The 27,541-nt window shown below is 43.3% G+C and overlaps 1 protein-coding gene across 1 annotated transcript in view; it reads left to right on the forward strand.

Moving 5' to 3' along the window:
• DOCK1 (dedicator of cytokinesis 1) overlaps positions 1-27,541 on the forward strand; it is a 613,707-nt gene that overhangs the window by 456,449 nt on the left and 129,717 nt on the right. Inside the window, exons 32-33 of the mRNA XM_077455510.1 lie at positions 4,570-4,628; positions 10,826-10,974. Coding sequence (XP_077311636.1) covers positions 4,570-4,628; positions 10,826-10,974 — 208 coding nt within the window. The remainder of the gene's footprint in view (positions 1-4,569; positions 4,629-10,825; positions 10,975-27,541) is intronic.

Consider the following 27,541-nt stretch of genomic DNA (forward strand, 5'->3'; position numbering starts at 1 on the left):
CTTTTCTCCCCCACTGTTATTTTCTTTTGCTGGGAGGGTAAGGAAAGGTTTGTTTAAACTAAGTTACTGGAGTAATGGTTTACACATGGCTGTGGGCTCCACCATATGACAGCGCTGATTGGCCCAGTGATGTCACATGGAGCAAGTAACATTCTCCATTATATCCTGAAATTTTGGCTCTTCTTGTTCTCCCAGTGCTAGGGATGGGGGATTAAAGCTGGGCTTTTGGTTTGCCCTAAATAAGGAAACAATTTTACAGATGTTCTCTAAATCCTTAAGGTTTCTTTGCTGCCACTTGGCAACTTGAAGTTTCAGCTCCCTCCATTAATGTTCTATAGGATTAAGGTCTGGAGACTGGCTAGGCCCCTCCATGACCTTAATGTGCTTTTTCTAGAGCCACTCCTTTGTTGCCTTGGCTATATGTTTTGGGCCATTGTCATGCTGGAAGACCCATCCACGACCCATCTTCAGTGTTCTGGCTGAGGGAAGGTGGCTCTCATCCAAAATTTTACAATACATTTTACAATACCCGTCAATTAGCCCCTTAATGTAGCAAAGTCGGCCTGTACCTTTAGCAGAGAAACACCTCCAAGGCATCATGTTTCCTCCTCCTTGCTTGACTGTAGGGATGGTGTTAGGATTATAGTCATAGTTTTCTTTCTCAAAACATGGCGAGTCAGTTAAATGCCAAAGAGCTCAATTTTGATCTCATCTGACCACAGCACTTTCTCCCAATCTTTTTCTGAATCACTTAGATTTTCATTGACGAACTTCAGATGGGCCTGTACATGTGCCTTCTTGAGGAGGGGGACTTGCCTAGTTTGGAGGAAGAAAGATGCTGACTATAACCCTAAGAGCACCATCCCTACAGTCAAGTATGCAGATGGAAACATGCTTTGGGGCTGTTTCTATGGTAAAGGCCGACTTTGCCTCATTATCGGGCCAATGGACAGGGTCATGTATTGTAAAATCTTGGATGAGAACCACCTTCCCTCAATGACCGTGACCCAAAACATACTGCCAAAGCAACAAAGGAGTGGCTTGGTAAGAAGCACATTAAGGTCATGGAGTGGCCTAGCCAGAAAATTTATAGAGGGAGCTGAAACTTCGAGTTCCCAAATGGCAGCCAAGAAAACTTAAGGATTTTCTGAAGATCTGTAAAGAAGAGTGGACCAAAATCCTTTCCGAGATGTGTACAAACCTGGTCACCAACTACAAGAAATGCCTTACCTCTGTGTTTGCCAACAAGGGTTTCTCCACCAAGTACTAAGTAATGTTTTGCTTGGGGATCTAATACTTATTTTATTAACTGAACTGCAACTCATTTTATCATTATGTATCATGTGTTTTTTCAGGATTTTTGGCATTATCATTATGTACCGATTTTTGTTTGATATTCTGTCTCTATCGTTTAAAATACAACCATGATAAAACTTTAGAGACCCTTAATTTCTTTGTAAGTAGGCAAACTTACAACATCTGCAGGGGATCAAATAATTATTTTCCCAACTCTAAGTAGGAGAGTCGTGGTTTGATATTAGCTGGTGCAGAACCTATATAGTACTGCTCTACTTTGCAACCAAAGTAGAGCAGTATTCTTTTCTAGTTCCTTCTTGGAAAATTGTTCTTGGAGCTGGGTTACTAAAGGCAACTACTGTTTTTCTATAAACTAGCCCCACAGGTTGCATAATTCTTTAGTTTTTTTTTTTTTGTCCATTTTTATTTCAAACAAATACAGGCTTGAATTATTATTGACTAATGAGCTTAATCCACACTGTGGTGTTTATTGGAGTGGATTGGGAAGTGTATATGATGCACAAACTCCATTCTCCATTGTGTTCTAGTTCCCCAGCACATGGTCCTGTATACCATATTACAATGTCTCATTTTGCACATATTTGCATATGTATGGTAAAGCCAAGTGCCGCCATCAAGGAGCCTACATACTGCATGGTTCCTAGTTAATTCTATAAGAGTCCCATTACAAATATAATAATTTTACAAATATTTTCACTTGTTAATTATCTTTGAACCACATCTCCATATGTATATCATATTGTCAAACTGTGTCCACAATAACAATTAAAGATGACTTCCACAGGGTTGTTGTTGGGCTTGGTGCCAGATGCATTCAGGAATTTGAAGTGCACTTTCCTCCCCACTGGCCACAGACATCTGGATGGAACCCAGTAGCTTTGGGATTTGATAATGTCACTTTACCTCCCTAATTCCTGCCATCTGGCCAATTAATTAAAACAACCAGATCTAGAAGATTGGTTGCGATGTTCTCATACCTTAGGTTTCAAAGATGCTAAGATCTAGCCAGGAGGAAAGGTGTGATTTAAATGTCCTGGACTCCAGTTGCTCTAAGCCCAGCACTGCTCCCAGAGCATAGCATGGCGAGCTATTGCTCCTGTAAAGCAAAACAAGTAGTTATATCTATGCATCTGTAATGTCTAGAGTGTACAGAAGGTGCCTGCACCTAGGTTTACTTCTGTTTACATCCTCTGCAGCTTTACAACCAATGATGCTCTATTGTGTAAATATCTGCTTTGTGAAGGAAAGTTGAGAGGTGGTCGTGCCTCCTCCACACCTAACTATTGATGGGTAAATGTGATGAGCAGCCGTGTAGGCCGAAAGCCAGGTGCAAAAGAAGAGAAGCAGCTCAACTTCCCTTCCAGAAGTTTTACTGTGCTTAGTATAGTTTTGGGGCTCCCGGCGTGCTGTAGATTAAATCTAAACCTTGTGTATGTTTGGAACATTAAAGAATTAGTATACAGTGGTTGGAGAAAAGAATCACCCCCTTTAAAATAATCAGACTGAAATTTAATCAGACAGTTTTTGTTTTATCCAGCTGTATTTACTCAATGCAACTTATAACATCCAAGTGAAAGATATTACCCCAACAGGTCAGAAAAAAATAAAAGGCCTAATTCAATTTTAGTCTCATCTGACACCCTTAAACACACCCACATGGAAAAAGGTGTTATGGTCAGATGAGACTAAAATTTAATTATTTGGTAACGCAGAACAATATGTCTGGCAGAAATCCAATTCGGCTCACTATACAAATAACATTATTTTTACAGTAAAGCACGGAGGTGGTAATATCCTGTTATGGAGGAGTTTCTCTGCAGCAGGGCCTGGAGCACTTGTCCTGATAGAAGAAAAATGGATGTGGCACAAATACTGTCAAATTCTTGAGGAAAATTCTGCTGCCTCTGCCAGAAAGTTGTCAATTGGAAGAAGGTTTACCTTCCAACACGACAATGACCCAAAGCACACGGCAAAAATGACTATACAGTGGTTGAAGGAGAAAAAGGTGAATGTCCTTGCATGGCCTAGTCAGAGGCCAGACTTAAACCCAATTAAAAATCTGTGGAATGACTTGAAGACTGCAGTCCACAAATGGTCACCATCAAATTGCGAAGAGTGGGCAAATACTGCAAAGTCTAGATGTGCAAAGTTAGTAGACATATCTCAACAGACTAAAGGCTGTACTTAAAGCATAAGGTGGTTCAACAAAATATTGACATAAGGGGGTGATCCTTTGTCCAACTCTGTGATTCTGTTTTTGTTTTTTTCAGACATTTAGTGTTATATCTTTCACTTGGATTTTATAAGTTGCACTAGTAAAAACAGATTGAGAAAGCAAAAACTGTGAATACTGTCGTCATTTCAGGCTGCAATGCAACAAAATTTGATTATTTTAAAGGGGGGTGATTACTTTCTATACCCATTGTTGCCAAAGCTATTTTGTTTATACTTTTCCTTTAGGTCACAGGATTGCAGTTCATTCTGCGCTCCTGTGACCTGTTTTCAGCTGACAACAGTCTAAAGTCTTCTGACATCACTCAGTCAATCCAGGTTTGGGAAAGATTAATCTGGACCGGCACTCAGCTCAGTATTTCAGTGCTCTGCTTAGAGCCTGAGCAAGCCACTCCCGCCTTCTCCACAGCCCAATGCTCCAGTGAGCACTGGAGGGGCAGAGCAGAGAGCCGGTGACTAAGAGTCATGGCTCTCTATTCAGAACAGAGGGGGGAACTGAGCATTCGGCAATATTTGATCGCTTAGTTCTCACTGCACAGCTGACGGGGGCAGATGCAGCAGTGGATAGGCAAGTATACATGTTTTATTTAGTTTTTTTTAAGTCTATACTTCTCTTTTAAATATATATGCTATGGCTTGCATAAAGGCTTTGTACTTTTTAGTAGTAGCACTGAGAGAGACTCCACTGCCACCAAAATGCCTCCTGTAATCAAGCAGATGCAAGTTTGAAGCCCTTTTATGCTGTGTGTCATAGTGCCATCAAAGGCAAGTTATTATAGGTAATTCATTAATGTAAAAAGAAGGAATAGAGTGGACCATTTCTATTAAAAACAACACAGTGCTGATTGTTTATCTTTAAAATATACAAGGGCATCTTCTCTCCAGCAGAGTGTTTAAAAAACTGTCATAACTTGTCATCCTAAATTATTGCTACCATAGTAATTCTCTGTCACTAATATTTATCTACGAGATGGGAAGCAAGGATGCAAATCCATTAATTACTTGTTTCTCATCTTTCAGGTACTGTGATATGAGAAGGCAGATCGGCTTCGAAATCAGAGATATGTGGTATAATTTAGGTGAGTGTCTCATTCATATATTCATCATGATTTGCTAACCGTTTTTCCCTATTAAAAAGCATTGTTTGCTTTTGGTTTAAAATGGACATGTTCATTTGGGCATACAGATAATATCCTTTTTTACATTTATTTGTCAAGTATGACTTAGAACAAGGTGAAACTCTTTCTTACAGTTGTCTGGAAGAGTAGTCTGGAAACTGCTAGAATGTTATCACTTTATTATAATGAAATAAACCTTAAACAATAAATAATCCTGAATGAGAAAATGTTAAAGGTCACTTGTCTTGAGTAAACCAAATAGATCCTACTACCATTAAGTATCGATCCATGATTTGGGATTTCATCTTTGCCACTTCCGATCTATAGAGCCAGGACTCCAGACAATCCACCAATAGGTAGACACAAGGCCCATCACACTGGGGCTTGTGGAGATTTACAAATTATGTTGGAGTGTTCCTGCTAATAGCCTAAAGTGTTTCCTTTTTTGGCAGCTTTCACAAGTTACCACAGCTTGTAGTTTATTTTTATTCTTACATTTACTAGATGTTCACATGTTCCTTACACTGTCCATTTCTTGGGCCAGTCTTTACAACACCAGAGGAGGTATAGTCCTGATGTTTAACACTGTATTACTGGTCCCATTGATTAATTGATTCAGCTCTCCCAAGTACTGTACCTAGGTGTGTTGACAGTGAAACCTGCTTTTACCTTAAAGTGGTATGTCTGTGATAAATACTTTTGTACTTTGTGTCCAAGAAGCACTCTGGGCATTGTGACAAGGGTATCATGGACATAGTTGCATAGTTTGAACCCTTAGTTCTGGCTGAGTGATTTGCAGATTCACTGGGTCTAGATGTGCTATTGTGAACTTGAGATTTGGCAGGTGGGTCATGTAAGTAAGAATTACATGCTATGACATTTCCTTAGAAAACGTTAGATAAACTCATTACATTGCTGTGACTTTCTGCCTTAAACGATCTCCTCAAAAACTTCATCTGATGCTGAAGTTGCGTATTAAATATAATAATGAGCACCTGCTTCTGTAATGTCAAGCAGCTATCTAGAAGGGTCCTTCTCTATAATTGTCCTTGCAATCATTTAAACAGCAGTTCCTTGTGTGTGTGAAGCACCCTTGACTCTGGAATGCTCTCTTCTTTACTGGCAGAAGTCTAATCCGTTCACAAACTTGCATTGAGTTTCCTGCCAAATTGGGGAAAAATAAACTTCGTACTCATCCAAGTTTGTGATCATCCAACTTTCAAGCTTGATCGTCAGCTTAGAAAAATATAATATCTGGTAATGTATGTTGGGTACAACCATTATTCCAATACAGCTGTTTCGTAGTTAAGGGACCATGTAGGAGGCTGGGAGGAGAATAGGGACACTGCAGGGGGTTCTGGCTCTGGTGGGAATTGAGGGAGAAGTTGGGAGGAAGCAGTATGCAGTAGCAGTGCAGTCTGTAGGACAATCAATGCCATTCTGTTAGGGACCCTGGATTCTGCATGCCAACTCCAAGTTGCATGGTAATCCTGGGCTTTGTGCTTCCCTTAGCGACAATGGCACCCTGGGCCATGGCCCGTGTAGCCTAATGGCCATTGTTGCACTGGCCATGATCACATTTGTTGTTGTCCTAGAAAACTTATGAAGGTTGCTTTTGCTTATCTCTCCTCCTCAAAATACTACTTTCAGACTCTCTCCATACCAGTTAAGGTCCTGAAACAAGTATGATGTCACTATTCCTGTTCTGTATACTTATTCCCCATCAGTTATGAAACCATTAGATCAGTATGATGATCTATCAGTATTTTCAGAAGAAGAGGCCAGCTTTGGCAGCCTCAATAGCTCATATAGATTAAGGCAAATAAAACGGTGAACATTTTATGGATTCTTGGTGCCCCAAAGCATGTATAAACTTAAAACAATGGTTTTACTGCTTATGATCATCTCAAAAGTTCTCTGTTTACATTCACTGTTGGAAAAAGGTGTATAAATCTACAGTTGTCGCCAGAACAGGAGTTTATGGGAAATATTCCAATGGGGACAGCTGTCGAACCTGTCAAGTGCTTAGTGTTGAGAATTCTTTATACTTCTATTTTTTGTCTCCAGAGCAGTGAGTGACTGGAAAGGTCTCCAACTGGGACACAGGCAGCAGTAAAATTTGACAGATTAACGCCTAACTATTGGTACTATGTGGCTGCTGGGTCCCTGCAGCCAATAGTCTATGTTTGCCTTGCATATATGCTTTCAATTAAACTAAATTCTACTAGTTAGATGATTTTTTTTTCCCACATATCCATACGTTTTCTGTGCTGTCCATTATTATTTTTTTTTTCTCTGACTGAAAGGATAGCAATCACAAATGGCAGTAATTTTAAAAGTGGGTTGTAGAGGGCGCTGTTTTCTAAATGAGCTATAATAGTGGTAATGTTTAACAATCTCTTGTAACTTTTCCCAGTCTCCGACGGTCTCCTGGCGCATGTCCCCCTGATAAACATAACAGGACAAGACACCTCCTGCTCATGAGTATGGTGGTGGCCTAACGCTAGTTCTTAATATACATTCATTTCTTAGATGTAAATATTAACGTACCACACTTTGCTGCCCTCTTAGAACTGGGGGGGCCCAAATATCGTTCTACAAAGAACCAAGAAAGAGAGCATTATCCCAATGCAATAAAAATAAATCTACTCACAAGCACCATGACAGACAGAGCTCATAAAATGATCAGAGTTATTCGGTCCACTGCAGGAGCTCCTGGGCTTTGCAGGACATGACCTGGATTCCCACTGGCTTGCGCGTTTGAAGGTTTTGGCTCTGATGACCCTCAAAGGTGGTGTCCTCCGAAGACCAAGATCACACGGAGTGGACAGAGTAATTGATAATTTGTTGAGCTTTATTTGTTATGGTGCTTGTGAGTAGATTTATTTTTATCTTACAATACATGTTGCATTGGGATAATGCGCTAGGCTCGTGTGCCCTCTCTTTCTTGTGTCTTTGTAGCATGTCCTCTGATCACCAATCTTGCCTGTAGAATGCCTACAGTCTGGCTATCTAGTTAGCATGTGCAGTCTTTGACTATTTTCTGTAACTACATACATTTTACATTATGTGCAGCCCTTTGATGATGTCAGGGGCCCCCTATATCAAACATATCCAACCCTTTATTACTCTACGCAAAGATGACGATAAAAGTTTGGCCTGTACATACACTTTGAATCAGAGGCACATAATGAATGGCAGAACAGAAATTAGGCAGCTCAAGAAGTAGGCTGTGCCCCCCCCCCCCCCCCCTTACAAATGTAACTATCATTTTTATGTTTGACTGGACTGTTCCTTTAATTATGCATTTCATTGTGCTTTTTTAAATTCCATTGCCGGCTGCGGAAAGTTTACATTGTCTGTGGCATCTTTATACCGAGAGCAATAAAACCTCCGGAAAACTTTATGGCATTGATGCCGTGTTTGATGAATAACCGAGTGTCAGAAGCATTTGTTTTCTGAAACACTGACTCTGACATTTTATAGACATAATACATGAAAACTGTCACAGACAAGTTTGAAAATAACAGCCCTGAAAAAGGAGTATGCCTTACAGCTCCTTGAAGTGTGCGCTGCAAACCATTAAACATTTCCAGGGTCACTCTATCAGAAAGGGGAGGAAATGCGCGTGCTTTTATTATTTATTTTAACGCCACAAGTGTAAAATATCCACGTTGTCACTTGATCAGAAACTTATGTTTGTGCAGCTTGAAGCTCAGAATATTCTCTGTCTCTCACTTTTCAAGCCCGGCTGCAGTCATCTCTTATTTCCATCAATTTAAAGTTTCTTTGGAAGAGTAGGTATGGATGCTTAAAGGAAAACTGTACTGGAAGAAATATGGAGGCTGCCATTGCTGATTCTCTTCTGAGAAATGCTAGTTACACCATAGCTCTCAACTGTCCTTGATTTTGAGGGACTGTCCCTGTGACGGACCCCCGTACTCAAGATGAGTCTGTCTGCCATATCGCTCCTCTGTCGGGTACCACACAATCCAAGACCCCTCAGCTTTCCCATTCACTAGTCATAGCTCAGTGTAGGGTAAAACTTCAGACAGTTTAGTAGAACAAGAATACAAGTCTTATATACAGTTAAAGAGGTGGTTCCTACCACCTCCTCATATTACTCTAACAATACACCTGTAACCAGAAACATAAATTAACATGAGCTAATTAACTAATGCCTTAAAGCAGCCAATGTGACTCCCTAACTACAATACACTTGTGGCCCTCCTGCTGCTGCAGAACTAGAAGTCCCATGAGGCATTGTAAGGCTGGAAGTTGCAAGCATGATTCCTAAAGGCAGAGGCATGATGGGACTTATAGTTCTGCAATTACTGGAGGGCCACAGGTTGATTGCCCATGTGACCTACACAGTGTTTCAGTCAACAAGGCTAATGCCTAGTACACACAATGAACATATTGGAAAAAAAAAATGCATTTGAAGCAATCGTCCGATAATCTAATGTTTAGTGCACAGCTTTCAAGAGTCATGGTGGTTCATGTGAAAATATCAGATGGGACGAGCACAAATCTTTTTTTCGTAAAATAACAGAACAAACAATTTTTATGTATTTCGTACAGTACTTGCTTGAGAAAAATCAAGTGACCAAGACCATGTTCGGAAACAAAAGAATGCATTAGCCACTGGCTCTGATGTACAGGGGCTCTCCCTGGAAATGCTTAAAGCAATATTTATAGTCTTGTTTTTTTATTTATTTCCTCTTCTTGGGTCCCACACCGGCACTGCTGGCCCCTGCCTCCTGCCCCCTCCGGAGTTGCGGCTCGGCCCTGCCCCCTCCGTCTCCCAATTGGCTCACTCAGTGGCTCCCACTTCTGGCAAAAGCCAATCAGGAGTGTGAGTCCCTGGAGAACCAAGGTTCTCGTGGATGTTGCTGGATTGAGTGGGGAATCAGGTAAGTATTAGGGGGGCTGCTGCACACAGAAGGTTTTTTACCTTCATGCATAGAATGCATGAAGGTAAAAAAAAGCCTGGTGGGGATCTGGCGGCAGTCACACCCGTGTTATATGATATGCTTGTTATTGTCATGCGTTTGTGAGTGCATTATTTGCTATTATACAGTCAATAAAATGTCATCATGGTAATGCGCTATGCTGGTGTGCCCTCTTTTTTTTTTTGTTTTGTAGTTCTATCTGAAGGTATACCCACAGTCCTAAGAGGGCAGCCAGGCAATGTCAGTGCTATATCAGTGCCAGAGGAGCAGACATTTTATCAGTTTTGGAGCACCACATTTGAGCGCAGAAGATTGCTTTATAATTGTCCTGTGTAGTTTGTACCTTTCCTGTGCTAAAAGAGCAGTCCTAGTAATTATTTTGGACTACAGAATAATACGCCTTTATTTTGTGGAGTCCTTAGCATAGGAGTGGTTTAGCAAAAGACAATTGGCAGGGCTGACACCACTCAGTTCACAAAATGATGTGTGTTGCCAGTGTACCACAGAACTTAGGAAATTAGTACACTTCTGGCAGATCAGTGGGTATCTTTCTGCACTTGCAGGGTATTTAAAGGGACAAAATATGGACTAATGTGCATGTTTTAGTTATGTAGTGCATTTTCTTTCCGTTTCTTAACTACACTGCACTGCAGGAATGTTGCAGAGAGTTGTGTGACAAGAGGCTGCAGTTCTTAACTGCCACAAGAGATGATATAAGTAAACGGAATAGACTTTCATGCTTGGGCAGAGTTGCAACGTATCATTAGTAGCTCATTCAGGGATTTTATTTATTGCCTGATGGTTTTTCTTTCACAATTTCTAAATAAATGACACCTAAATAATTTCTTCCTGCTAAATTGAAAGGTGTATAGCGTTTTCTCCAGCTAGGCATAAAGAAGAGCTGCCCCAAGCACTTTCTTTCCCTCTCTGTCTGATTTAATCCAGACAAATGTTTAAAGTATATGCAAGTAAACGTGCCTGGTTTTTGAAAGCCTTTCAAGTGCTGCTTTGATTCCCCCTTGAATAGTTGTCTGGTAATTGTACTTATACACTGTTTAAAATATAATAATGCAGCTCTTTTTCTGAAGGTTATCTACTTAAATAAGGATAAATTCCAAGGAGAGAAGCAGAATTTTACTGACGTATTTCTTCATCCTCTGATGTTTGTGAGTGTTCTGATATTAGCTGTTTTGTTTCCCCTCAAAGGTCAGCACAAAATTAAATTCATTCCTGAAATGGTTGGCCCTATTTTGGAGATGACCTTGATCCCGGAGACGGAGCTACGTAAAGCCACCATCCCGATATTCTTTGACATGATGCAGTGTGAATTCCATTCCACAAGGAGCTTTCAGATGGTAAATTGGGTTGCCTAGCACACTAGCAATGAATGCAATTGAAAGCTTAACTTTAGGCAATTGGCTAAATACACCATTATAATGCATAAGTGGGAGCTGTTGTACTTGTTTATTACTCTTTATCCCATCCTAAGATTTGTATAGTTCTGCCACGCAGCAAAGTTAGCTTTGTGACCTATTTATTTATTTATTTATTTTTTTCTGCTGCATTTAAAGTGGTTGTAAACCCTTACATATACCCAGTGAACTGGCTGGCCTCAGGTGATGCACAAAGATTAAACCAGTCCTCCTTAAGTGTTTATCTGCAGCCCTCTCTCCTCTACATCCTCCCAAACCACACATTTTACACAGCATTTCTGAGCTTCCACCCCTGCCTTTCTGAGCTTCCAGAAGGCAGGGGTGGAGGTCTGGTCTCGCACACTGTAGGGTGGAGGTTTGATCACACACTGTACAGCATAGAGCAGTTAGCTGAGTGTAATCTGAGAACTGAGCAGTGGCGGCTGGTGCTCCATTTTTTTTTGGGGGGGGGGGGCAGCAAACAAACAAAAAGCCATTCACACGCACTCGGTCCATGAGTCCGTGAGTCAAACCAAGCCAGACTCCACCACCCCCCCCTTCGCTCGGTCGCGAACCAGCCATCAGAAACACCCCCCATCGGCGCTAGCTCGTCCGGCGACCAGCCACGCACTTACCCCATCTAGGTTGTGGCCAGCTTCCCCCTGTGTCTCCTCCTCCTCAGGGACTTCTCCCTGCGCCCTCCTCCTCGGCGGCCAAACAAGCGGAGCTTCCCCTTTTTGGTGGCACTCCTCTTTATGTAGTGAAAAAGCCTTCTATACAAGATAACATAGCTGACAACTGAACAGCTTGTTTAGGTAGATACTTATATAACCTATTTGTAGTAAGGCCAAGGAAGATTATACAAAGAATGTACAATCTGATTGTCATATATTTAATGTGATGAACATGTGTGTTTTTTTTTCTACATGGTCGTTTAGCAATAAATTGCCAATTTCACGCTGTATGATGAGTTTTTGGCGAAAGCCTATTACCTGGCAGGGCTTTAAAAGAAGGCTGGAGAGTAAAGGAAACCCATGCTGATACAGAAAGAGGAGAAAAAACCCCATTTAGATGATGTTTACTAGGGATGAGCTTCGTGTTCGAGTCGAACGTACGTTCGACTCGAACATTGGCTGTTCGTCCGTTCGGCGAAATCCGAACTCTTGGTCCGTTCGCGTCAAAATTCGTGTGGCGCGCACGGCCCACAATGCACTGCGATGGCGCAGTGCATTGCTGGCTCATGATTGGCCAAGCATGCACTGTGACCCCACATGCTTGGCCAATCGCAGCGCCAGCAGCGAGGAGAGCCATGATTGGCCACAGGCAGGATGCCTGTGGCCAATCATAGCTCAGGCTGTGTAGTGCACGCCCCACACTATATAAGGCCACCTTTGAGGCGGCCTCGTGTAGTGTGTTGGCATCTGAAGCAGTGGGTGTTCTGTGTACCTTCAACACAGTTACACACCAATCGTTTTTGGCTGATTTCCTATCTTGCTCTTGTGTAGTGGTTATTGTCTGTGCCCTGACCGCAGTTTACACCACTATATTCACCTCATCTATATAGCTAGTGATCTAGCTTTAATAATAGAGCTTGCAGTCAGTAGTGTTAGGAGATAGTGCGTGCTGTCTGCGTGCTCTGTACCCAGTACATACCGCTATAATCCACCTACATAGCTGTTCTCTATTTGAGCCCAATTGCCATCTGCAGGAGTTATTGGAAGTTGTGTGTGCTTCCAGCACAGCACAGTATACATCTGTATATACCCCTTTATCTCTGCTGTTTTCTGGTTATTGTCTGCGTGCCCTGACCGCAGTATACACCGTGATATTCACCTCACCTATATAGCTAGTGGTCCATCTTTAATAATAGAGCTTGCAGTTAGTAGTGTCAGGAGATAGTGCGTGCTGTCTGCGTGCTCTGTACCCAGTACATACCGCTATAATCCACCTACATAGCTGTTCTCTATTTGAGCCCAATTGCCATCTGCAGGAGTTATTGGAAGTTGTGTGTGCCTCCAGCACAGCACAGTATACATCTGTATATACCCCTTTATCTCTGCTGTTTTCTGGTTATTGTCTGCGTGCCCTGACCGCAGTATACACCGTGATATTCACCTCACCTATATAGCTAGTGGTCCATCTTTAATAATAGAGCTTGCAGTCAGTAGTGTCAGGAGATAGTGCGTGCTGTCTGCGTGCTCTGTACCCAGTACATACCGCTATAATCCACCTACATAGCTGTTCTCTATTTGAGCCCAATTGCCATCTGCAGGAGTTATTGGAAGTTGTGTGTGCTTCCAGCACAGCACAGTATACATCTGTATATACCCCTTTATCTCTGCTGTTCTATAAAAAAGGCATCTGCAGGAGTTAGTGGGTGTTGTGTGCCTCCAGCACAATATAAACTACCCAACTACTGTTTTACCCAACTCCCTTCAGGCCATTACCATGTCTGGAAGGCCAGCAAGGAGAGGCAGACAGGCGCGAGCCGATAAAAGAGGGCAAGCAGGCTCTGTGTCTAGAGACAACAGTGCTGGTCGTGGATGCGGTGCATTGTCATCAGCACGTGGCCATGGGACATGCTTGTCCTTCTTTTCTGCAGCTGGACATGTTGAACCGCAACATGCCAACGACTTGGTAGAGTGGATGACCAAGCCCTCTTCATCCTCCTCATCCTCTCTCACCCAGTCTCAGGGTAGTAGCAAAGCAGCTGCCAACGCATCGTCTTCCCTCCTCTCAATGTCATCATCAGTGACTCCTTCCCTAGACCCACCACGTCCTCCTGAGGAGTCTCCTGAACTCTTGGAGCACAGTGTTGGGTACATGCTCCAGGAGGATGCCCAGTGTTTGGTGGGCTCTGATGATGACACTCAGCTAGAGGAAGGCAGTAGCGTGAGCGCAGAGAGAGGGGATGCTCAAGAAGGACAGCAATCTGGCAGTCATGTTCCACAAGCTGCAGCATACTGCCAGGTTTGCTACAGCGATGAAGAGGGAGGGGATGATGAGGGCACTGACTCCACGTGGGTGCCTGGAAGGAGGGAGGAGGAGGAGGAGGCACATGTCCAACGAGGCAGGATGCCCTCCGGGGGCCAGCTTAGGGGCAGCACACCGACTGAATCACACCGCAGAGCTCCGCCTGCGCAGAGCGCTTCCTCTGCGCGTTATTCTAAAAGTTCTTTGGTGTGGGCCTTTTTTGAGACGAGTGCATCAGATCGCACCACTGCTATTTGCAACATATGTCTCAAGCGTATCTCACGTGGCCAAAACATCAGCCGCTTGGGCACCACATGCTTGACCAGACATATGTTGACCTGCCATGCAGCTCGTTGGCAAGCGTACCTCAAAGACCCACACCAAAGAACAAAGCGGACCTCTCCTTGCTCCTCATCAGCTGGCATCTCCAACCCCACTAGACCTTCAGTCCTCTCTGAAACCTGCTCTGAGAGGAATGAAGGTGTAGAATTAGGTGTGTCACAGCCAAGTGCTTCCGGGAACTCTGCTAGTGGTACACCCACGTCCGATTATAGCAGGCAAATGTCCCTGCCCCCAGCTGCTGGACCGGCGGAAGAAGTTTACTCCCAGCCATTCACATGCCCAGCGGTTGAATGCTAGCTTGGCTAAATTGCTAGCACTTCAACTGCTGCCTTTTCAGTTGGTAGACTCGGCCCCCTTCCGTGAGTTTGTACAATGTGCGGTTCCTCAGTGGCAGGTCCCCAAACGCCACTTTTTCTCACGGAAGGCGATTCCGGCTCTCTACCGGCATGTGGAAGGCAATGTCCTTGCCTCGCTGGACAGGGCGGTCAGCGGTAAGGTGCATATTACCGCTGACTCATGGTCCAGCAGGCATGGACAGGGACGTTACCTGTCTTTCACGGCCCATTGGGTCACTCTTCTGGCTGCTGGGAAGGATGCAGGACAAGGTGCAGTAGTGTTGGAGGTTGTTCCGCCACCACGCCTCCAAAATGCTACTATTGGTTGTGACACACCTCTCTCCTCCACCCCCTCCTCTTCTTCTTCCTCCATGGCCTCTTCCAGTGCTCTGTCCTCAGAACCAGCGGTGCTCCGTAGGCGTTCCAGGGGCTACGCAAGTACGCAGGCAAAACGATGCAATGCCGTGCTTGCGCTGGTTTGTTTGGGGGACAGGAGCCACACTGGGGCGGATGTTTTGTCAGCTCTGCAGGGGCAGGCCGAGAGGTGGTTGACGCCACGCCAGCTTAAGCCAGGAATGGTGGTTTGCGACAATGGCACCAACCTCCTCTCCGCCCTCCGACAGGGACAACTGACCCATGTGCCCTGTGTAGCTCACGTCCTTAACCTGGTGGTGCAGCGGTTTTTGGGCAGGTACCCCGGCTTACATGATGTCCTGAAGCAGGCCAGGAAAGTCTGTGTGCATTTCCGCCGATCATTTAATGCCTGTGCTCGGCTGGCTGAGCTCCAAAAGGAGTTGAACCTGCCCAAGAACCGCCTTATATGTGACATGCCCACCAGATGGAACTCAACATTGGCCATGCTGCAGCGGCTGCACACGCAGCAGAGGGCCATCAATGAGTACCTGTGCGACTACGGCACCAGGACAGGGTCAGGGGAGCTTGGTTTTTTCTCACCACATCAGTGGGGCATGATCAGGGATGCATGCACTGTCCTGTCACCGTTTGAGGAGGCCGCAAGGATGGTGAGCAGTGACAGTGCATGCATCAGTGACACTGTACCTCTTGTCCACCTCTTGGAGCATACGCTGCGTGGAATAATGGACAGGGCACTTGAGGCAGAACAGAGGCAGGAAGAGGAGGACTTCCTTGCCTCTCAAGGCCCCCTTTATCCAGACAGTGTTCCTGCTGTGCCACCCATCACACAGGAAGAGGGTGAGGAGGAGGAAGAGGAGGAGGAGGATGATTGTGTCAGCATGGAGGTGGAGCCTGGCACTCAGCATCAGCATCAGCAGCAGCCTTATAGGGATGATTTACAGTCCCAAGAAACACGTGGACTTGTACGTGGCTGGGAGGAGGTAGCTGCGGATCATGTTGTCCTTAGTGACCCAGAGGACTCCGGACCGAATGCCTCAGCTAACCTACGCTGCATGGCCTCCCTGATCCTGCAAAGCCTGCGGAAGGATCCTCGTATTCTTCGGATCAAGGAGAGGGACCATTACTGGCTGGCCACTCTCCTTGATCCACGGTACAAGGGTAAGGTTGCCGACCTTATCTTGCCATCGCAGAGGGAGCAGAGGATGAGACATCTCCGGGAGGCCTTGCAGAAAGCTCTGTGCAACGCGTTCCCAGAGACTGGGAGGTTACAAACTCCTGGTCCTGGACAACGTGTTGCTGAGGCATCGGTCAGAAGGAGCGGTGGAGAAGGTGGCCGTCTGACTGATGCTTTCAGACAATTTTTTAGTCCGCAGCCCCAAGGTATGATTGGTTCCAGCACCCATCGCCAGCGTCTAATTTACATGGTGCAGGAATACCTAGGGGCAAGGTCAGACTTGGACACCTTTCCCACCGAAAATCCTCTGGCTTACTGGGTCTTGAGGATGGATCATTGGCCAGAGCTTGCACAGTATGCAATTGAGCTACTGGCCTGTCCTGCATCCAGCGTTCTTTCGGAACGCACCTTCAGTGCTGCTGGTGGCTTTGTTACCAATCACAGGGTGCGCCTGTCCACCGAATCAGTTGATCGACTGACCTTCATCAAGATGAATCAGTCTTGGATCACCCACAGCTACCAAGCACCTGAAGCTGATGTAACCGAATAATTTTTTTTTAAATACCACATCCCTTCAAGACTTCCTATGCTGATGCTGAGTGACTGTCCTGTTATGTTGATTGTCTATCCTCTTCCTCCTCCGCTGATATGTTGGAAGAACATTTTTGGTTCTGGGTGATGCCAGCAGCCCAATTTTTCTGCCCCTGTTTAACAGGGGCGTTTAATTACAATTTTTGATGCAATGCTTTGCAGCAGGGCTAATTCCTGCAATAAAACTAGAGTATATGGCAGAGGTTGGAGTGTGGTGGCACCAGCACCAGTGCCTAAGGCCCAATTTTTCTGCCCCTGTTTAACAGGGGCGTTTAAGTACAATTTTTGATGCAATGCTTTGCAGCAGGGCTAATTCCAGCAAAAAAACTAGAGTATATGGAAGAGGTTGCAGTGTGGTGGCACCAGCAGCAGTGCCTAAGGCCAAATTTGTCTGCCCCTGTTTAACAGGGACATGTAATTACAATTCTTGATATAATATTTCACAGGAGAGCCCCTTCCTGTGCCCACCCAGAGTAACGGTGAGGACTTATAGTGTTGTGGCACCAGCACCACAACCACCAAAGGTCAATTTTTCTACCACTGTTCAACAATGGCATGTAATTACAATTCTTGATATAATCGTTCACAGCAGGGCGCTCCAGCGCCCACCAAGAGTCACTTTGAGGGCTTACAATGTTGTGGCAAAACCAACACCTTGTTCCGCCATTTCTGCAGAGCATATAGGGCAGGCCCCTACTTTCAAACATCCAACTTACAAACATCTCCTACTTGCAAACGCAAGGAGACAGCAGCAAGTGAGATGAAAAAAGATGGACGACAAAACAAATTATACAGGGGTGATAACCCTTCCCTATGTTTTCCAAAAAGCTTAAAAATAGTTTTTTTGACTGGAGCTACACTTTAAAAATGTACCAGTTGAAAATTACAAACAGATTCAACTTAACACAACAAACCTACACAGTCCCTGTCTTGTTTGCACCGCCTGTATACTGCTGTTCTGAGTATATAGGGCCTGGGGGCCACACGCATTTCCTTTTTTTAATATGGGTACGGGGTTCCCCTTAATATGCGTACAAGACCCAAATAGGCTGGTAATGGGCAGGGAGGGCTACCCATGCCATTTTTCTCAATGATTTTCAACCATATTGCAGGAACCAGATATAACATTAAAACCGCAAGCAGTTTTAAATGGTGTTATTTCCGTTTAATGTCATTTTGTGCAGGGACTGTTCTAAACACGGGAAACACGTGGCACTTCACAGGCATACTACAGACACCCCCCAGGCACCATATTTAAAGGAATATTTCACTTTTTTTTCACTTTAATCGACATTAAAATCAGTGCTGCCGCCAAAACGGCCGTTTTTAAAACTTTTTTTTGCATTGACCCATGTCCCCTGAGGCAGGAGTCAGGTCCCCAAACCCTTTTTAGGACAATATCTTGCATATTAGCCGTTAAAATTAGCACTTTCCATTTCGAACGTTCGAGTCCCATAGACTTCAATGGGGTTCTAACGTTCGTAACGAACGTGGGGTCCGTTCGAAAGTTCTGGTGCGAACCAAACCGGGGGGTGTTCGGCTCATCCCTAATGTTTACGGAGGAAACAGATTCCAAGACCCCACACCGGAAGGCTATTGTGCCACCCACTTAGCCATTTACTTTCCTTGCAAATATGGTCCATGTATGGTATACATAGATGTAATGTTAATAGGTCTTTCACATAAGGCAACTTTTTCATTTTATGGTCCTTGATCTCGTGCACAATGAATTAAAATGATAAAATAGTAAGGACATAGCATTACATGGATATTAAACTAAAATCGTAATAATAGTTTCCCTTTGCAAAAGGGTTATCCCTGCATTATGACCCAGAGGATTAATTAAGGTTGCACTCTGCACACTAGAGAATGTAGACAGAGCAAACACAATAGCTGCATGACTGTTACTGTGTTAAAGGCCTCTGTGCCTTTCTTCTGGTGTGTACAATGACATCTTACTGATCTCCCACTCACTCCCACGCTTCTGTGCTGCATCTCAGCGAGTCAGAGCATGTGGACAGGCAGCAGCTTCTATCTCTTCTTAATGCTCCGGCTTTTTCTTCCATCTTTTAAATAGAAAAAAGTATAGACTGAATTAAGTCTCTCTGAACTTGTTGCTCTATTAGTCCTTTATTTATTTTTATATATATATATATATATATATATATATATATATATATATATATATATATATATATATATATACATATATACATGCACCTCCAGCAACCATGCTAGTTCATGAGATTGTTATACAGCATTCTTAGCTGTCTGTCAATGTACAAGCAAGCAGCACATGATTATTGGTTAAAAAAAATGCGTCTTTAAATGGCACTCGCAAACTAAAGAATTCAATAAAAATTTGCAATTGTAATCAGAAGTTCGCTGTTTTGAGAAATTCACAGTTTGATAACGATCTATAATTGGCAATAGAGCTGAAGTATTTGCTAGACATACTGCAAATGTTTCTTTAGTCGAGGAAAAAAAAAATGAAGGTTTTGATTCTGCATAGTCTTCCCTTTTTTTTTAATTGTATTGTATCGGGAAAACCTTAAAGTGGAGTCCACAAAACATTAACATTTACTTAAAGTATATTTAAAGTGGTTTCTTACCTTTTTGCATCATATGCATGGAGGTAAAAAACCTTCTGTGTGCAGTGCTCCCCCCCCCCCCCCCACCCGAAAATGCTTACCTGAGCTCCCTCTCGATCCAGTGATGTCCTCGCGAGCCTTGGCTCTCAAGGGACTCTCACTCCCGATTGGCTTTTAGCAGCAGCGGGAGCCATTGGTAAGTATAACATGTTTGTTATTTTAGTGTAAAAAAAAAAGGGTTTAGTAACTCCTTAAACCCAAAACTGTGTTTGTTTGTTTTTTGTTCTTTTTTTAAGTTTTGCATAGAGTAGAAAATGGTTACTATCCCTGGCAGTTTTTTTTTAAGTTTGGTTTCTGTGTCACATTGGGCAGACTTCATGGAGACACAACAAGAAGTGTGATGAAGTACCTTCAAAACCGTACACTGTTTAAATTTCAGCCAGTTCCTCATGAATTTCACCGTCCATTAAGAAGTTTCCTGATAAAATTTAATTAGTGGTTGCCCTTGTCAGCCCCCACCTTGTCAATAACCTTTCATTTAAAAATCAAAGGATCTGGGTGGAAAATTGTCCGCACAACAGCTGCTGCATTCAATTAGATGCAGCTGCTGTTTGGGTATTATTAAAATTGGCATTTACAGCTGTCAAAATGCAAAAGCGGCGGGGCAGGAGATTCAGCCATTCATGCGATATACAGTGCCTTCAAAAAGTATTCATATCCCTGTAGCACTGACCCCCGAAGGAACGGCTGATTATTTTTGGGCTTACCTTTACTTTCTTGACCTCGTGTGCGTCTAGGGGTTTCCCAAGGTAGATGGCCCAATGAACTGCAGAGACTGACACTGGATCCACTTTAGGGATTTTTATTTGCAAAACGTTGAACAAAACACAGTCTCTCAGTAGGAAAGCTCAGGTACTCTTGGAACTGCTGACACTAGAATGTCTCTCTATGTAATCCAGGTAATAGCCATTCGCAACTGGATATTACAACTATTGGATAAATCCCCTTTTGATTAATTTAGCAACCGACAGTGCCTCTGGCTAGCCAGCCCCGAGACTCTGAAACAGATGGATCTGCACCCCAGGCCAGGAGGGCCTCTGAGGGGTGGTCAGGAGGACCAGGACCATGGAGTCAGAACATACTTCTGGACCGGAACTTCGAAACACGTGACCTCAGCACCTTAAGTACCCTTTCCCAGAATACACAGCGAGACAACGCACCCACTGATTGGTTCCGAGCAAGATTGGCACCCAATGCGTCCAACCAGACTGCGTTCCAATGCCTGCCAAAGTTGACACACACACCTATTGCCAGGCAGAACACAATACAGTCCAGCCAAACTGATACTGAGGCCATAATTTACCACAATTAACCCTAAAACCCAACTATGGTCTTAGGAACATTTAAATTGACAAAAACATAGCGTGTGCTCTTCAGGAGCCCAGCGCTACACCCCTTTTTAAATTTTCCACATTTTGTCATGGTACAACCAAAAACGTAAATGTGTTGGCATTTTATGTGATAGACGAACACAAAGTGGCACATAATTGTGAAGTGGAAGGAAAATAATAAATGCTTTTCAACATTTTTTACAAAATGTCTGAAATGTGTGGTGTGCATTTGTATTCAGCCCCTCTGGGTAAATACTTTGTAGAACCACCTTTCGCTGCAAGTACAGCTGCAAGTCTTTTTTTCTATGTCTCTGCCAGCTGTGCACATCTAGAGTGAAATTGTTACCCATTCTCCTTTGCAAAATAGCTCAAGCTCTGTCAGATTGGATGGAGAGCGTCTGTGAATAGCAATTTTCAAGTCTTGCCACGGATTCTCAATTGGATTTAGGTCTGGACTTTTGAGTGGGCCATTCTAAAACATAAATATGTTTTGATCTAAGCCATTCCATTGTAGCTCTGGCTGTATGTTTAGGGTTGTTGTCCTGCTGAAAGGTGAACTGCTGCCCCAGTCTCAAGTCTTTTGCAGACTCTAACAGTTTTTTTTTCTAAGATTGCCCTGTATTTGGCTCCATCCATCGTCTTCCCATCAACTCTGACCAACTTCCCTGTCCCTGCTGAAGAAAAGCATCCCCACAACAAAAAGTTAACTTTTGATCTCATTTGACCAGAGCACTTTCTTCCACATGTTTGCAGTGTCACCCATGGCTTCTTGCAAACTGCAAACAGGACTCCTTATGGCTTTCTTTCAACAATGGCTTTCTTCTTGCCACTTTTCATAAAGGTCAGATTTGTGGAGTGCACGACTAATAGTTGTCCTGTGGACAGATTCTCCCACCTGAGCTGTGGATCTCTGCAGCTCCTCCAGAGTTACCATGGGCCTTTTAGCTGTTCCTCTGATGAATGCTCTCCTTGCCCACCCTGTCAGTTTAGGTGGACGGCCATGTCTTGGTAGGTTTGCAGTTGTGCCATACTCTTTCCATTTTCAGATGATGGATTGAACATTGAACTTTTCATAACCTAACCCTGCTTTAAGCTTCTCTACAAGTTTATCCCTGACCTGTCTGGTGTGTTCCATTGGCCTTCATAGTGTTCACTATGGTTCTCTAACAAACCTCTGAGGGCTTCACAGAACAGTTGTATTTATACTGAAATTTAATTACACACAGGTGGACTCCATTTACTAATTAGGTGTCTTCTGAAGGCAATTGGTTCCACTAGATTTTCGTTGGAGGTATCAGAGTAAAGGGGGCTGAATGCAAATGCACGCCACACTTTTCAGATATTTGTAAAAAAAAATTGAAAACCATTTATCATTTTCATTCCACCTCAGAATTGTGTGCAACTTTGTGTTGGTCTATCACATAAAATCCCAATGAAATACATTTATGTTTTTGGTTGTAACCTGACAAAATGTGGAAAATGTCAAGGGGTATGAATACTTTTTCAAGACACTGTAGAGTGGATAGAGAATCTTTTAGATTCCTCCATCCACCAAAAAAGTGTGTGTGTGTGACCAGCCTATGAAAGAGTTTGCTGGAGTCTACACTGAAAAATGCCCCCAATGTTTCTATTCTGATGACAATTTGCATTTTCAGTTTGACAAGAAAGATGTTTTTATGGTTTGGTAATGTCGACTCACATGCTCCTTGTAGTATTCAGTCCTAGTGTGCTTTTATTTTTTTTGGTCACAGTGCTTTCTGTTAAAATTAATAGTGTATTTCAAATGAGTGGTATTTCCTTCATAGTCTAGGCCAGGCGTGTCCAACCTTTACTCTTCCTGGCCCACATTAGAAGACGAGGAATGGTCTTGGACCACACATAAAATACAATAAATAATGAGGAGAGCTGATGAACAGAAAAAACCGGGCAGATCAAAAGTTGGTTATCACTGATAGATAATGTAGCTGAGTAATAAAAAAATACTTTTTTATATATTTTTATATTTTTATAATATTTTTATTATAAAAGTAAAAGAGGGTAACCTTAAACTAGTGTGATATTTGGCACTGTTTTTGATAAATAAATGAATCAATATCTGGTTTGATGCATGTAGTAGCAAGTCTCATATTTTGGTTTTTATTTTGCCCTTCGTGTACTTCATCTTTGAAAATAGTTGCTCACATATATAGGTGCTGCCAAAAACTGAGGACATGCATAAAGGTGATCTTGACCTTATGTAGCAAATAAAGATTTTCATGGGATTCTGAATTCTAGAGTTGCCGGCTGCATTTTTCTTGGAGTTGCGTTTTCAATGGCTGGAGGCCATTTGAGCCAGAGCACCCAGTGAAGGACTCCACCCGTAATCTATTAGGTGTGTTCCCTGTTGTGAGCACTGTCTTTGTGCTTTGCTTTCCTAGTGGGATTGGGTAGAATGGGAGATTTTTCTGTGGGAAGATCGAGCTTCTATAAGTCCAGCAAAGAGTGTGTCAAACATTTGTTAGGCCACATGTGTTGGCAAGCGTAAACACATTTTTACAAAAAAAACAACATTTTAACCTCTTTTTCAGATGTGTTGGTTAAAAACAATTTTTTTTGCTAGAAAATTACTTGGAACGCCCAAACAGTATACTTTTTTTTTTTTTCCTAACACCCTAGAGAATAAAATAGCGGTCGTTACAATACTTTCTGTCACACCGTATTTGCGCAACGGTCTTACAAGTGCACATTTTTTGGAAAAAATATACATTTTTTTTAAATTAAAAAATAAGACAAAAGTAAAGCTAGCCCAATTTTTTTTTTATATTGGGAAAGATAATGCTACACCAAGTAAATTGATATCCAACACGTCACGCTTTAAAATTGTGCCCGCTCGTCGAATGACAAACTTTTACCTTTAAAAATTTCCATAGGTGAGGTTTAAAAAATTCTACAGGTTGCATGTTTTAAGTTACAGAGGAGGTCCAGGGCTAGAATTATTGCTCTTGCTCTACCGATTGTGATACCTCATTTGTGGTTTGAACACAGTTTTCATATGCGGGTGCTACTCACGCATATGCAGGGCGTGTTTAATTTTTTTTTTATTATTTAATATTTTACCTTTTTATTTTTATACTGTTTAAAAAAAAAAAAAAAAACTTCTAATATGAGACCTAAGGTCTATTTGAACCCAGATCTCATATTTACACTTAAATGCAATAAAAAAAAATTGTCATTTAAAATAAATAAAAATAAATTGGTCCTTTAAGAGCTATGGGCGGAAGTGACGTTTTGACGTTGCTTCAGTCCTGCATTGTTATGGAGACGGGTGGGGGCCATCTTCCTCTCACTAGTCTCCATGCCCAGCAAGGGTGAAGATCCGATCGCCGGTAAGCGGCAGAGGGCACCGGAGTGCGGAGGGAAGGGGTGCCTCTTTCCCGCCACTGATTAAAAGTGATCTTGCGGTGAATCTGCCGCAGAGACCACTCTTATCAGAAACCAGACCTCCAGCCGAACAAGAGGATACCGGGGTTATGGCAGCTAGCTTATGCCATAACGATATCCCCCTTCAAAGTAAGGACTTATATAGGTCTGTGGCGGTCCGGAAGTGGTTAATGTAAGTTTACGATTTTGTGTTGAGCCGCATTTATAGCCATCTTGGGCTGCAGGCTGGACACCCCTGGTCTAGAGATGCACCTTATTTTTTTGTTATTCTAATTCGGGATATAGGAGTGAGAAGCGGGTTGAATCAAGTACTTGAACTGTTTGAGATTCTTCTGTCAGTTTTGTGAGCAATTAGCAATGTCACTTTAAAGAATAGCTATACCCAAATGTTTTTTTTTTGTTTTGTTTTTTTTGATAGACTGGAAAAAGGCCAGAGAGATTTCCCCCCATTTCCTTTTCTGTGGACAAAGTTTTAGCGGACAGGAAGTGAGGGAAAATCTGCAACAGGGAAACAAACAATAATAAAAACTTGACATAGGATCTAGCATCCCCTTAATTTAAAAAAAATAACTTTTGTTTCTGCATCTGTTGCTGGTCAAGAGATTTCCCCGACATTAAAGCGTTTGTTACCCCAAAAAAGGGGGGGGGTCATCTGGGGATCATCTGTTCCTTTAAAGTATGAATAACAGCACAGTGCTTGTGCTGTGTAATTTGGCCCCTTCTAGCACCTAAAATACTTGGCTAATCCTGCCTGGTGCTGCCCTCCCCCCTGTAAATTGAACACAGTTTATCATGGCTGCTGAGCCGTGATCAGTTTACCTGCCTCTGTCATCTGCAGCTCTCCTCTCTGCTCTCCCCCCTCCCCTCCCTGCCTGTCAGCTCTGTGTGTGAGCTGCCCCTCCCCTCCCCTTCTAGCACTGTTCTGAGTAGTATAAAAATTACCGTTCACAATCACTGCCAGCCCCTCTGTTAGGATAACCTTGTACTATAGAGTGTGTGTCGCTTTGTAAAATTCTTCTTCTAAACGTATTTCTCCAGTGGTCATGTGACCACCCGCCCCGTTCTTCCTCTGATGCATGTCCTATAGAGGGAGGGGCCCAAGATCTCCCTCTGACATCTGCCGGACAGTCATGTGACTACTGATCAGCGGGGAGAAATAAGGTATTTAGAAAAAGAATTTTACAAAACATACAGTACACTGTATAGTACATTTAACCTAGCAGAGGGGCTGGCAGTGATTGTGAGCACAGCCTTTAGAACCCCTTTTAAAGGATATTTTCACCTTTTATACATGTTACACCTGTGTTTAGGGTATAACGAATTCACGCAGACCTCCCTCTCCTCCTAACCCAATATTGTTGTTGGTGCCAAGTAACTTGGTAAGTAGGTTATAATTTCAGTGAACTCTGTTGGGGGAAAAAAAATAAAAATGGTATGAATCCTGGGAGAGGTTGTTTGAAATGGTGCCTGTACCCTAAAACTAAGGGGAGGTGCTTCCAATATAATACCATGCACAAAACCACACAAGAAAACGCCTAAAAAGGCTACAAATTCAAAAAATCGATATAAATTTATTAGACATAATATATCAAAATTGTATCAATGTGGCACAAGGAAACCCACAACCACTCAGGGTGTGTTGTCCAGAACATCACACAAGTCACCCCCGACCCCCCCCCCCCCTCACTCCAGATGCCCTGGGCCCCCAATCCCAACAGAAGATGATGGGGTCTAGCCTGTATAGGGACTCTGTGTGAGTCATGCACCCAGACGAAGCCCCGGTCAGTGGGAGGGCCGAAACGCATAGGCGGAGGGGTACATGCCCCCCTTGTGGTCTGCAGTCTGTTGTACATCGGTGATGCTGGTTAAAGGAACTCTGAGGGTGTCTAGATATGCCCAGGAAACAGAGTACTCCAAGCCTTCCAACATGCAACCTGAAGCATAGCTGAGTGGATGCCTTGGAGGATCCTCAGCTGAAGCCAACAGCCCACAGCATCAAGAAATGTCACTTACAACTATACTGGACTATTTTCCTGAAGCCATCTAGATTGATGGGAGTGGTGGGCCTATCAGTTTTCATGCATATTATTACCATTCCTTTAACTGAGTGAACATTACTTGCTGGCCAGTGCAATGTGTGTGGAGAACTATATTTGCTGAACACGGAGTGGAGATTACCATTGTTGCGTAGTAGCCGCCTCCCCTAATAGGGGAGAGAGAGGAGATGGGCAATACATTCATCAGAAACATGACACGGAGATAGACTGTGGCTCTCACTCTCTGCATGGTTATATCTCAGTACTTGTTCAGCTGAGCACTGCTCCCTGAGCCCACCCAGTTCTCTGAGATTAGCAATTAATATTTTCTAATGCCTTCCTGCTTCTTCTAGTCAATCAGAAAGGGGGCCCTGAGACTGGATTGGCCAAGGGAGTCTTAGGACTCCCGGCCAATCCGTTCTCTGGACCCACTTCCTGTTTGGGATGAGAAGCAATGGCCCGCCTCTTCCTTCTGCAAGCTGGAGTGAGTAGCAGTGGGCAGAAGGGCAGCAACAGCTGCTTCGAGGAGCCCTACCCCGGATCCAGCACCAACTCATCATCGGAAGGTAAGACCATGGATCACTGCATTCCCGTCCAATCCGTTTGCCACCACCCCCCAAAAAATATTGAGCACCACCTGCCACTGCTATAATGGTATGTTGGGCCTTTTGAATATAAGGAGCCTTTGGTGATATACTGTACATCATTTGATCATTGTACCATATTAACTGCTACATGCTTATTTGGAGATACCAGTTATAATACTACAATACACTTCAAGGGTATTTTATAGGAGCTATTTCAGACGTGCTACACAGTGACAGATATCCCCTAGGTGGGCATACACATACAGACAGCCAACCAACTGCAGATCTTTGTTGGGCTCCAATACTGTGTTGAGGTTTATCAACTGCTAAGTGCTTCATCTACATAAGCTATAATTGCATGGCAGCCTGGACCCAACAGCCTTTTTCTGGAGCTACATTAGGAGACAACAGTCCAATAGACTAGTATGGTATGTCGGGTCTCTTGTATGTAAGGAACACTTGGGGATATACTGTATATAATTTGATCATTGTATCATATTTACTGCTATATGCTCATTTGGAGATACCAGTAATAATACCTACCACATACATTTAAGTTTATTTTTTGTAGCAGCTCTTTCAGCAGAGCTATACAGTGACAAATATCCCCTAGATGGACATACACATAAAGACAGCCAATCAACTGCAGATCTCAGTTGGGCTCCAATACTGTGTGGAGGTCAATTGGCTTTATC

Source organism: Lithobates pipiens, unplaced genomic scaffold (genome assembly GCF_037356315.1).
Source record: "Lithobates pipiens isolate NorthernLeopardFrog02 unplaced genomic scaffold, aLitPip1_a1.2 Scaffold_25, whole genome shotgun sequence".
Lineage (NCBI taxonomy): Eukaryota > Metazoa > Chordata > Amphibia > Anura > Ranidae > Lithobates > Lithobates pipiens.